Raw genomic sequence first — 12,487 nt, 5'->3', positions numbered from 1 at the left:
GAAGCCAAAACATGGAGGATACAAGCTTGAGACTTACCTGTGCATCCTGTGGTCCCCTTCTTCACTGAATAACCCAGCTGACAGTGGCAAATGAAGGATCCCTTGGTATTCTCACACTCTCCAAACATGCAGATGTTTGAATTTAAGTCACACTCATTCACATCTAGAAAATGTATTTTCAATATCTTGGTTAATACTTGTTCATCTCAGGAGTTCTAAAGCAATCTTTTAACTGAATAGTATAATGTTAAAATACACAAATAAAATTTAAAAATATAATCTATTTGCAAGATAGTGTTTCAGATAAATATAATGTAGTTAAGGATTTTTTCCAAATAAATTCTCCATTTCAGCTTTTACATCTTTTAATAAAATTGTTTGAATTTTTAAAATAACTGAAAAAGCCTCTTCTTATGTTTATAAGTGTGTACGTGCATAAATGTGCCTAAATTTGGATGTGTGTATGTATATATATATATATATATATATATATATATGTGTGTGTGTGTGTGTGTATATGTATATATATATATACATATATATATATATATATATATATATATATATATATATATATATAAATATTTATCCACTTTTATGGTACCCACCGATGCATGTTTTCATGTCCATTGAAGCCATGAAGCCATCATAACACAGACAGCGATACTCTCCAGGAATGTTGGTACACTGGCCACCATCACAAATATCAGGATTGTTTTCACATTCATCAATATCTGATGATACAAAATTAACATCAAATGAAAGAAAGGATGGCTTTGAGTAAGCACAGATATTTTTCCCCATCCAGTTCCACTCAAATTATCTGGAGCCAGATGTGTAAGATAAAATTAATTAAACGCACAAAGTGTGTGTGTTTTCTTTTCTGTACCTGCGCATGATCTCCCATCAGGCATCAGGGCATAACCCTCACTGCAGCTGCATTCGTAGCTTCCTTCTGAATTGGTGCACTGGGTGTCGCAGCCTCCGTTCATTATCATGCACTCGTCAATATCTGTGAAAACATTGCCACCACATTGCTTGTCAGGGCTACTTCCTTAAAAATAAATAGCTTTTCTTCATTTGAAACTTAAATAGTTTTGAATTTTTCTTCCCATTATTCATGTTGCTTTAGCATCATACCATTAATCTTAGTTTTTTTTACTGCTTTTTAGACAGCATTCCATTTGACATTTAGCTCCAGTAACCTAAGAATAAAGAGCTCAAAAGCATAATAACTATGGAGTTTAGGGAGTTTTTTATGATAAAACCAGAGATTCCTCTGCAAAACCACCAAACCATGGCATCTTAGATTCATTTTTAGGACAAATAACTCCCATTGACTTCATTATAGAGTTAGTGCCAGCAGCTGTCCTAGGCTGATCTGAAAAATACAGGTTCCAGACCCCCCTGGCCTAGTCTCACCTGTACAGCCCTGCCGGTCAGGTGTGGCCTGGTATCCAGGATTGCAAGAGCACTGGTAAGTTCCTATCATGTTCACACATTTTCCATTTCTACAGAGATTATCACTCAGGGAGCATTCATTAATATCTATAAAAAGAAACACAGAATTAAAGTTTTACACAATTAAAAACATCACACAAACTATCAAGAACATGCTGCACTGGAGCCATGGTCTGCAAAGGGCTTTGTGTACTTCAGAGGGAAGTAAAATAATCTCCCTGGGCACTATCTGGAATATTAAGAAAATTTTGGATTCTATATTTCTTATTTCTACCCACAACAGTGCTGTCCAGTAGAACTTTCTACAGTGATAGAACTGTTCCACATCTGGGCTGTCCAATATGTAGCTCCTACTGAGCACTTGAAACATGGATAGTCTGAGTCAGGAATTGACTTTTTACTGTTATTTAATTTTAATTAAACTTAAATAGCCACATGTGGCTAGTGACGACCACATTAGACCACACACATGTAGCACATGCCGGAAATGAAGCTTGCTCACGTTGAATAGATGGGTTTACATTGGCACGCTCAGCTGGTCCTTTCAGATGGTCAAGTGTTGATGTCTCCTGAGGGAAGACATCTGGTTCTGCAGAACAGAGGGGCTGCCTACAGGGCCCTCACCTGTTCATCTGTTTTCACTGAGTTGTGCGTTCAGTGTGCCTAGAAAGGTGGACCTACATATTATGCCGCCTATTTTAAAATTAACTAACCCTTATAAGATTAACAAGTGCCTTAAAAAAAACTCCTGCAAAGATCTATGAAATAAGCTAGTAGTAACGATGAAGTCATAAGAGAACAGCAAGAAAAAGGTACTGACATTTTTCATCAGACAAACTCGCTGGCAGACACAATATAAGGTGAAAACAATGACAATATAACTGGATATAGCAAGAAATTCATCCTCAATTCTCAAAATTAGTAAGACGACTATGTGACATACAAATGTATGTCTATGATCATTATATGTTTTATTCTATATGCAAAAATATGTACCTTATATTGTATATTATACCTTTGAAAGGTACATTTTTTTTCAGTTCTAAGATCCATAAAAACCAATCAACAAAATAAGCTGACCTTAGAAACTGACCTCTGAGTCACTGTTTGACAACCATGAATAAATATTTTGTAATTATTTGTGTAAAAACACTATTTGTACCACTATTAAAATGAAATAAAAATGTTTAAAGCTTTTAAATTTACCTTTAAAAAGTGTCTGTTTAGTCTGTGATTTAAGATTCATCTAATATATTAGGATCTCACTATAAATAGAGTTTATAAATAAATATACTAAGATGTGCTTAAATTATGTTTGTGTGTGATCTGCTCTATCTTACACTGTCTTATTTGTTTATACTTTTAAGAAAAATGTCTGTGAAGAAAATGTTTCTTGGCTAAATCCAAGTTTTAAAGCCAGTATATAAGAATATAGTAAGCACAGAGGCCTTCGTATATTTATGAAAAGCAGTAGGTGGGAATGCTCCGAGACCAACAGCTGGTCTTCTCCTGTGGCCCCTGACATCCCTACTGAGCTCAGGGACAAGGAAGAGACCTGGTATTTCTGTGAGAAGAGGGAGTAAGGGGAGCTCACATGTTCTCACATGTGCTAGTAGAGCCTAGGACAGTGATGGCGAACCTTTTGAGCTCGGCATGTCAGCATTTTGAAAAACCCTAACTTGCCCTGACCGGTTTGACTCAGTGGATAGAGCGTCAGCCTGCGGACTCAAGGGCCCCAGGTTCGATTCTGGTCAAGGGCATGTGCCTTGGTTGCGGGCACGTCCCCAATGGGGAGTGTGCAGGAGGCAGCTGATCGATGTTTCTCTCTCATCAATGTTTCTGACTCTCTATCCCTCTCTCCTTCCTCTCTGTGAAAAATCAATAAAATATATTTAAAAAAAAAAAAAGAAAAATCCTAACTTAACTCTGGTGCCGTGTCACATATAGAAATTTTTTGATATTTGCAACCATAGTAAAACAAAGACTTATATTTATTTTATATATTTAAATGCCATTTAACAAAGAAAAATCAACCAAAAAAATGAGTTCGTGTGTCACCTCTGACACGCGTGTCATAGGTTCACCATCACTGGCCTATGATGACAGACATGGGCACAGAAGCAGACTGCTGAGTGACTGCACAGGTATATGCACTGGTGAACTATCAGGGAGCAGGCCTTCCAAGAGGAGCAGCTATCCCATCCCATCTACCTGGAGGAGGGAACGACATGGCCTTACACAAAGTCCCTCACCCAGGATCCTTTCAGGTGCACTTGTAATGAAAAAGAGCCTACCAGGACAATGCTGGCTCATTCGCGTGTGTCCCCAAAGCATTCTCTAAAGATGGCCTTAATCCAAATGTAGGGACTCTGAATTTATCATTTTTAATCAGCTAGATTTCACATGGCAGAATCAAGTTTATTAGAATCAACCACTGATCTTTATCATCTTCACTAGCTGACCTGAGTGGGTTTATGTGCTGAGGAGACAAACTCACCCACACAGTCCTCACGGGAAGGGGATAGCTCGTGTCCCAGTGGGCAGTCACACTGAAAACTGCCCTCAGTGTTCACGCAGGTGCCACCCCTACAAAGGAGAGGGTTACGTTCACATTCGTCAATGTCTGAAAGGTAAAAATGTGAGATCCATTAAAGAACTCTGAGGAAAAAACATTCACGCATACAGCATGGGAGAAAGAATCATTATGCAAGGTAAGTGTGACTCAGTGGAAGAGATAGGCTGAATAGGAGATGGAATAATGCTCACCTTACCTTTTCTATTGTCAGTGGATAAATGGTTAAAGTTCTACTCTTAAAGACAGTGAGCTCCCAGAGAATTTACTTGTATGAAATAAACAGGTTCACACAAGATAAAAATAAACAATATTTACTTTATATCACTCTAAACTCCAGATATCATTTATTGCTGTCTATATCTCTAATCAAAGTGAAAGAAAAATCTTAGACTGTGCACATCTACACAGCATGAATGAGTCCTATAGGCTGCTGAAAATGAGTGGGCTAACACATGGGCAATACCAAAGAGTTTGTAATAACACACAAATAAGGAAAATATCATGAGATTCACATGAATCTAAATTTTGGGATCACCACACAATGTCATACATTTTAAATGAATCCTTCCTGGGTAGTCTGTGTAGGTTTTAGATTCTATGAATAAACAGAACCCAGCCTCAGTATCTCACTGCCATTAAGGTGCCAAGAGGTTGGGGCTCCCCAAGAGCCATCTGGGAGCAGACTTCCTGTCTGACATGTGAGGGTGTTCTCTCACACCACAACTCCTTGCCAAGCAAGCTGTCAACAGCTCTGAGACAAGCCATGGTCGAGCCAGAGTCTGGGCTCGATTGGTTTCAAGTCTGGAGAGGAAGAGCTCAAGCCGCTTACCCATGCAGTTCTTCATCATCATGAACCCACTTTCGTAGCCTTCGAAGCACTCACACTCAAAGCTGCCTGGCGTGTTGACACAGATCCCACTTCCACAGAGATCAGGGGAGATCCTGCACTCGTCGATGTCTAATTCATAGGGTTTAAGAGAAATAAAAAAATAGAATGAGATGAGAAGGTGTTAGAGATGAGAGAGATTTGGCCTTCCAAGTGAAGGTGAAGCATACTGGAAATGTTGGGGAAGTCAGTGGCTTGTGGTTTGAGGATGCATTTTCAGCAGATCAGCTAGAGGGGATCAGGCCTTGGGCACATTCCTTTCCCCAACTGCCAAAACTGTCATGGCCAATGGGCAGGTGGGGCCTTTTGCCTTTAAGAATTCCGGAATTGGGGATTTCTTTCTGTGGCTTTGAAATGGTAACAGATGGATAAACCAAGCAACTTGCAGGAGGAGCCAAACTAGGCAGATGGCAAATGAGGAAGCAGTGGACACAGGAGGAAAATCTCGCGCACGATGCAAAGACCATGCTGGTTCTGCGACACTAACCCATGTCCACTCTGGTGTCAGAACAGCGGGCTGCTGCCTCTGAGCAGAGTGACCAACCACAGAGGGACAGCCTCGGAGGCAGATGTAGCCAACTAACTCTAAGCCAGAGAGCACTCATATTTGGCAGGGCCTTGGAATATGCCCTAATTTCTGTGTGTGTGTGTTTTTTATGTCACATTCAGATGTGATCTAATTTTAAAAATATAAATTAAAAAAATGTTTGTTACTTTTTATATACTATAGTAATTAAGAATCTTCAATAGCAGCATTTATGTTCTAAAAAACAGGATTCTTGGAGAAACCTCCCATGCCTGTAACTAAGATTTTTCAATAGAGAAGTCATGTCTATAAAATATAATGAAGAAAACATGACTTTTTAAAAAAAAAATTGTCACAATGGGAAAAAATGCTTTGCCAGCATCTGTTTATTTTGCTGAATTTCAATTTTTAAGTTTCTCTATAGCAGGATTTATAAGTCGCTAACATATGCACGCACTGCTTTCTCCCAGCTATTAATACATAGAAGGAAGTCCCTAGGCAGATGAAGGGGGGCTGGGATAAAGGGAGATGACAGCAAAGAGGAACTGTCCAGATGGAAGTCAGAAATGTTGGAGGAGTACAGGGCAAGAGATAGCTCCTAGGAGTCATCTCAACAGAGGCCACCCATGAAGTCATTAAGGTAGATGCCATTCTGAGAGGTAGAATGCTAAGAGAGCAAAGGACTGTGGAAAATACTTAAGGAATGAAAAATGCCAAAGTCAAGAAGAATCTGTGAAGATTAGAGAAGAAACATCATTGTCAAAGAAGGGCAACTGAAATAGGAAAGTACCATGGAAACTAAGAGAAGAAAAGCCAGGAGGGGATCTAGCCAGAGGTCGAGGAGAACATGCACAGATGAGGAAAACATGTTACAAGTTCTCTATTTTAAACTTCACCATTTTTAATAGGATACTATATCAAGTGTGGACAACTGTTGATTTAATGGCTATGTTTTCTAGTACTCATATACACTGAAAATTATATATATATACATATATGACATATGTATATAACAAATATGTATATTTGTTAATCCTTACCCAAGGATATTTTTTCCCACTGCTTTTTAGGAAGAGTGGAAGGGAGAGGGAGAGACAAAGAGAGAAAAACATCGATGTGAGAGAAACACATTGACTGGTTGCCTCTTGCACATGCCCCAAACGGGGCCAGGGATCAAGCCTGCAACCAAGGTATGTGCCCTTCAGAATGGAGCCTGAGACTCTTCAGTCCGTGGCCTACGCTTTAACCACTGAGCAAACAGGCTAAGGCAGAAAAACATGTTTTTATGTTGTTCTGTAGATAAAAGAGCATTTTCATTCTATTTTGCAGCACTCTCACAGGTTTGGAGAAGTGGTTTAAGAGTAGGAAAAAGGAAACAGAAAAATGGAAAATTGTACATGTTCTCAACAAGAGGATGGGCTTTTAAAATATATATATATATATATATATATATATATATATATATATATATATATATATATATATTTTATTGATTTCAGAGAGAGGGAGAGACAGAAACATCAATGATGAGAATCATTGATTGGCTGCCTCCTGCATGCCCCCTACTGGGATCGAGTCCGCAACCTGGGCCTGTGCCCTTGACCAGAATCGAACCCGGGACCCTTCAGTCCACAGGCCAAGGTTCTATCCATGGAGCCAAACCAACTAGGGAGAGGATGGGCTTTTGATGGCAGTGCTTTCAAACAGCAAAAGGAAGAGAGCCAGGGCTTACCAAATACAAGGAGCGGTCTTACCTGTGCAGTTTCTTTCCTCCATGTCTAGAGCAAAGCCATTATTGCAACGGCACTTGAAACTTCCAATTGTATTTCTGCACTTTCCATAGGTGCACATTCCAGGAAAAGCTTTGCATTCATTGATATCTAAAAGCAGAGTAAAGCCAGACTGAAGAGTTGGTTGATATAAAAGAGTAGGCCTATCATTTTCAGCTTAAAATCTATTATGATGGAAAAGAAAGTATCCAAGTCAAAAATGTCAATGATCACATTGATGCCACACAAAAAGTTTCAACTGTGAAAAAGATTCTGTGTTCTTCATGAAGAATTTTGATGCCTTTATTTCTGCTCGTTTGTTTTGTAAAGTTCAGGGATCTAGAGAAGTTTTCGCTACATTGGGGCTGCATCTAGTTGGGCGGTGCTAAGGAAAGCAGAGTTACAGTAGAGTGATAGTAGGAAAGCGAGATTAGCAGACTGTTTTGTATCTTTACTTCCATATCATCTTATATAGGTGATTTTCACACCTGGGATATAAGGTTGGCCACAAATTATGCCTAACAAAGAAAATAAAGTGGGAAATCAAATGTCTGAAGCAAAACCAAATCTCAGAGAATGTGGAGGGTGAGTGTCAGTGTAGGGGAATGATGTGCCACTCAGTTACCTTTGTAAAATGGCCTTCCAGTAAGGACATCCCCTCTGTTAGCAAAGCCAGGACCCCTGGGGCACAGGGTGTCGTACTCCTTGGTGCCAGGTTTGGGGCATTCCTCACACTCGGTGCCCCAAGCTGCCCCCACGGCACAGCAGCAGGCATCCATGCGGAACTTCCCGGGAACAGGATGGACGCATTCATCTTCATCCCACTTCAAGTAGCACTGCTCCATGCGGATGTCTATGCGGAGGGTGAAATTGCAGTTTGAGATGAAGTTGTAACACTGAACATTCAGATACCGAACTTCTGCTCGGTGCCTGGCATGAAGCCAGGCCCTGGAGACTCAGCAGTAGGTGAGAACCACAAGCCCAGCACCTCCTGGAATGGAGTCCATAATGACAGTCATCTAATGAGAGTAAGGTGGGTTCTCCTTCAGTATTACTTAATTCTCACAAGCCACCTTCAGGAGAAAAGGTTCCCTTGTGACAAGGCTCTTCCATATCATCACCTATGACCCCCTTCTTGTATTGCTCACTTCAGAAAGAATGAATAATTTCAGTGACAGATTCTTCTTGTGAGTGGCTTGTGAGCAGTCCTGTTGCATCCTAGTTATAAACAGTAATGATCAACTTGAATCTACTGGCCAATTGATACAAGGATTAAAATACCTTTATAAAGAAAAACTATTATTGCACTTAAAGTTTTTTTCCTGCCAAACTTATCTTTTCACCATGGTTTTTGCCCTAGGTTATGTAAATCTGCTCTAATAAGGGGCCAAATTATTTGTTTAAATGCCCCATTTTCCCTTCAACTTCAAAGCATACTAAAGTCTCCGCATGCTAGCTAGGACCTCAGAAGATCAATCAACAGTCACAAAATAGGGTAAATTAGCATAATCTATAGATAACACATTTATCTGTTAGCCAGTAGAGTTGTTGGTCAAACTACAGTCAAACACTTGGCTGTTAAATTGCAAATATGGATAATGAGTTCAGAAAAGGCTTTCCTTAACCAAATAACATGTTTTACTTGCTAAGATTATTTAAGATATTAAATCCTTTCCTCAACCTGAAAACTGTTTAACAGAGGAAAAGAGATCCCTAATGGAAATGTAAACACAAACAAATAAATGTGTTTTCTATTTTACTGTCAATACTGATTCTTTCAAGTTCTCAACCAGAAGTAATATCAACTCTAGCTACTTCCTTTAGCCTAGTATTACATACATTTCCAAGTATTATAATTAAGAAGTCCTATTTTTAAAGAAAAAATAACAGTGGTAAATTTTTATTTTGATTTGGGAGACTGAATATAGATATTCACAGTAGGTGATTTTGCCCTAGATAGCTGCATTAACAACAACCAAAAGCCACATTCTCCATCAGTGTGAGATGTAACAGTAATCCAATGAGTCTCCTTACCACAAGACACTCAGGGACTGGTCTCACTTATAGCCAACTTTATCCTATTCTGTCACTAGGGCAGTAAGGATCTTAACAAGATGTGACAGTTTTATTTAAGTACAGGTAGCCTGAGAACTCTGGCTTGAGTCAAATTGTTTCTGATGTAATTGAGGTAATTTGCTCAAGAAGCTATTCTGGAATTAATCTCTCTCTTTTTCTTTTTTTTAACAAAGCATTTGAACTAAGGATGTAAAAAGTTATGATAGCCTGGCAGAGTAATCTGGTGTCTTTACTATGCAGATTCATATCAGTATTTTACATCAGGAATCAAAACACTGTCAGCACACTTGCCACATAGGGTCTGTGAATGTTTTGATTGGCTTGCACAGAAACTAAAATATAAATTTGGAAGCGTCTGGATGGTTTATGTACTCTACAGTTTGCTGCAATCCCCACCACTCCTTATTACCACCTCACTCATTTATATTACCTGCCTGTCCCCTCAAAGTGTTGCGGTTTGGGACCCCTGATTTAGATAAATTCTATCAAAGCAGTTTACCTCTATTTTTATTCTCAGAAAATTTTACATTTTCATATGTCAATCTCTTCTCGAAACTTTCTCACATCTCCAGCTACAAGCAATTAATGTAGCATAATTCAAGTAATGAAAAAAACATTTAACCAAAGTACAGAGATAAAAAACTCAACATATCATTTTAGAATATTACAGAAGGTTTAATTTTGAGGGATGTTATTGGGAATTAATTCTGCTTAGTGATGATTCACAATCCATGATATATCTTCATAAACAGTATCCTTTGGTTACTGAAGGCAACTTGATTTCATTAGTCACTTAGCATACTGGCACTCTGTCATCTTCAAGAGACACTTAACTTTTTTCTAAACTTTGTAAATAATTTAAGCATAAAAATCTGAAAAGAATTTTTCTTTATACAGACTTTGAATATTATAATTTCTAAACATTTCCATATGATTTTACAGTCGTACCTTATATTTAAATGTCATAAAAATTAACTTAAAATCTGTGTTAATTATAATAACTAAACTGTATAATATTGCAAACATTTTTTTCTTACCACTAATTTTAAAAATCACTGATGTATACATAAATGCCTTAAGGATCTTTGAGTATAACATTACCATTGCTCAGGCTTTGTCTATAAACTTAAAATTAAAATACAAACCCATATAAGGTTATTTTTAAAACTTACTTTTCCATTGCATATTGGAAAAATCCGTTAAGTAAATAAAAGATTGTTTAGATACAGAATTAATACAAGTTTCTTTTCAATCATGAAACTCAACTTCAGTCAAGCATGACATTGATAAAGAGTAAGGTCAACAAGGCATTTCTATAATACAATGTTGAAAGAAAAAGCTTCTTCATTTTTAGAAAATAAAGCATTAACAAAATTTAAACTCTAAAGGAAGTTAAGGAAGAAAAGGGATCGGTCAATGTTTTCAAAGAGAAACAACATAACTTTGACCACGACTTCCCCCACTGTTGTCTAAGAGCACAGCTGCATTGAGCTAGTAAATGTTAACTTCAAATACTAGTCTCCAATTTTTCTTCCATGTTCAAAATATACATAGTTCTCTTACTCGATTGACTCAGTGTGAAAGCTTGAACTTGCCCAAAATATCTGATTAAAGAAATTTAATTTGGGAGGTAAAATTTTGAGCAGTATCAACTTTCTGTATTTTACAGAAATCATTTCATTGAAAAACGTTTATTTAAAAAATATCCATTAGTGATTTTCCCTCAAAATATATCATTTAAAGTGTTTCCAGCTACAACCTAACGGTTTTTGACTGGTCACTGCCCAAAGAATAAGAAAAATTCATGGCTGGTTTCATGCATAAAATAACACAAGGGCATGAACCTACCCAAACACACACGGCCAGTTCCATCCAATGTAAGGCCTTCAGGGCACTCACAATGAAAAGATCCTTTGCTATTGATACAGCGTCCATTTGGACAAACACCAGGAAACACCTCACACTCGTTAACATCTGCAGGGAAATGAAGCAAGTGCAGGAATAAAGATGTTACAAATAGAAAAGGCAGGTGTAGTCTTACTTCCCATATAGTATATTCAACTTGCAATATAATGTGAATTATTACTTGAGCTAAGTAGAAATATTCCACAATACAGCCACTGGTTTCCTAGACACCAGCTGTGAAAATGACCACAGCCCTGCCTGTCCATAGAACACAGCCCAGACGTGTTCCTCTGCCAGCTGCTCTGTGCCTCAAAGGCTATTGGTGGCCTCATGAAAATTTACGCAATGGTATAAAGAGGAAGAATGGGAGACTCTAAGCTGTTTCCTAAGGGTAGTATTCTAAAACATTTATTGATTACATTGAGTATTTTTATTGAAACTTCAAGAATTTTGAAAATGATAAATATTTCCAAAGTGTCATGGAAATGACAATTTTACATACTGTTCTAAAGATTTACAATATCATCTGGGAATACACTCACCTTCACAGGTAACACCTTTAATCCTGGCAAAACCTCTTGGGCAAGCTGTATCTGTGAGAACAACAGGACACATTCTACTTCATTGTAAAAAAAAAAAAAATGCATCTGTTTGAAGCTCAAGAAACAGTATAATGGAATCTAAATGGAACTAGTAAAAACCATAAGCTGGGGAGTAGAGGACAAGGATGCCAGCTGCCCTCTGCTGAATTCAGTGTTGCACATGACATGCTGTGGTAACACCATCAGTGATGACCCATATTGTAGTCCCATAATTTCTCCTATGAAAATTCCTTTTTGCTTTCACATTGCCAATGGAATTATAAATAAACAAATAAAAGATTTAAGGAAACATCGTGTTCTACAAGGACATATGCCAATAAGGACACTAGAAAATATTGATAGTCATCCAGCAGCTAAATACCAGCTGACTCCCTTCCTTGTCTAAAATATTCAGAAGGGCCTGGCTGGGTGGTTCAGTTGGTTGAAGCATCATCCTATACACCAAAAGGCTGCGGTTTTGATTCCTGGTTAGGGCACATACCTAGATTGAGGGTTTGATCCCCAGTCGGATGTGTATGGGAGGCAACTGATCAATGTTTCTCATATCAATGCCTCTCTCTCACACTGTCTCTGTCTCTCTCCCTCCCTCGCTCTAAAAATCTATAAACATATCTCCAGGGGAGGTTAAAAAGAAAAGACATTAAAAAGGTTTGGTTACATAAAAGGATAAACCAAATACATATTTTA

General features: G+C 38.1%; 1 protein-coding gene across 1 annotated transcript in view; it reads right to left on the bottom strand.

Annotated features, from left to right (window-relative positions):
• Positions 1 to 12,487, bottom strand: part of FBN2 (fibrillin 2) — a 253,809-nt gene that overhangs the window by 67,263 nt on the left and 174,059 nt on the right. The window contains exons 22-31 of the mRNA XM_059693719.1: positions 11,741 to 11,791; positions 11,142 to 11,267; positions 7,843 to 8,070; positions 7,203 to 7,328; positions 4,866 to 4,994; positions 3,959 to 4,084; positions 1,423 to 1,548; positions 890 to 1,012; positions 609 to 734; positions 38 to 163 (exon numbers count right to left, since the gene is read on the bottom strand). Of these exons, the coding sequence (XP_059549702.1) occupies positions 38 to 163; positions 609 to 734; positions 890 to 1,012; positions 1,423 to 1,548; positions 3,959 to 4,084; positions 4,866 to 4,994; positions 7,203 to 7,328; positions 7,843 to 8,070; positions 11,142 to 11,267; positions 11,741 to 11,791 (1,287 nt within the window). The remainder of the gene's footprint in view (positions 1 to 37; positions 164 to 608; positions 735 to 889; positions 1,013 to 1,422; positions 1,549 to 3,958; positions 4,085 to 4,865; positions 4,995 to 7,202; positions 7,329 to 7,842; positions 8,071 to 11,141; positions 11,268 to 11,740; positions 11,792 to 12,487) is intronic.

This window comes from Myotis daubentonii, chromosome 4 (genome assembly GCF_963259705.1).
Source record: "Myotis daubentonii chromosome 4, mMyoDau2.1, whole genome shotgun sequence".
Lineage (NCBI taxonomy): Eukaryota > Metazoa > Chordata > Mammalia > Chiroptera > Vespertilionidae > Myotis > Myotis daubentonii.
The sequence above is the reverse complement of the archived record's forward strand: the minus strand, read 5'-3'. Positions and strand labels throughout refer to the sequence as shown.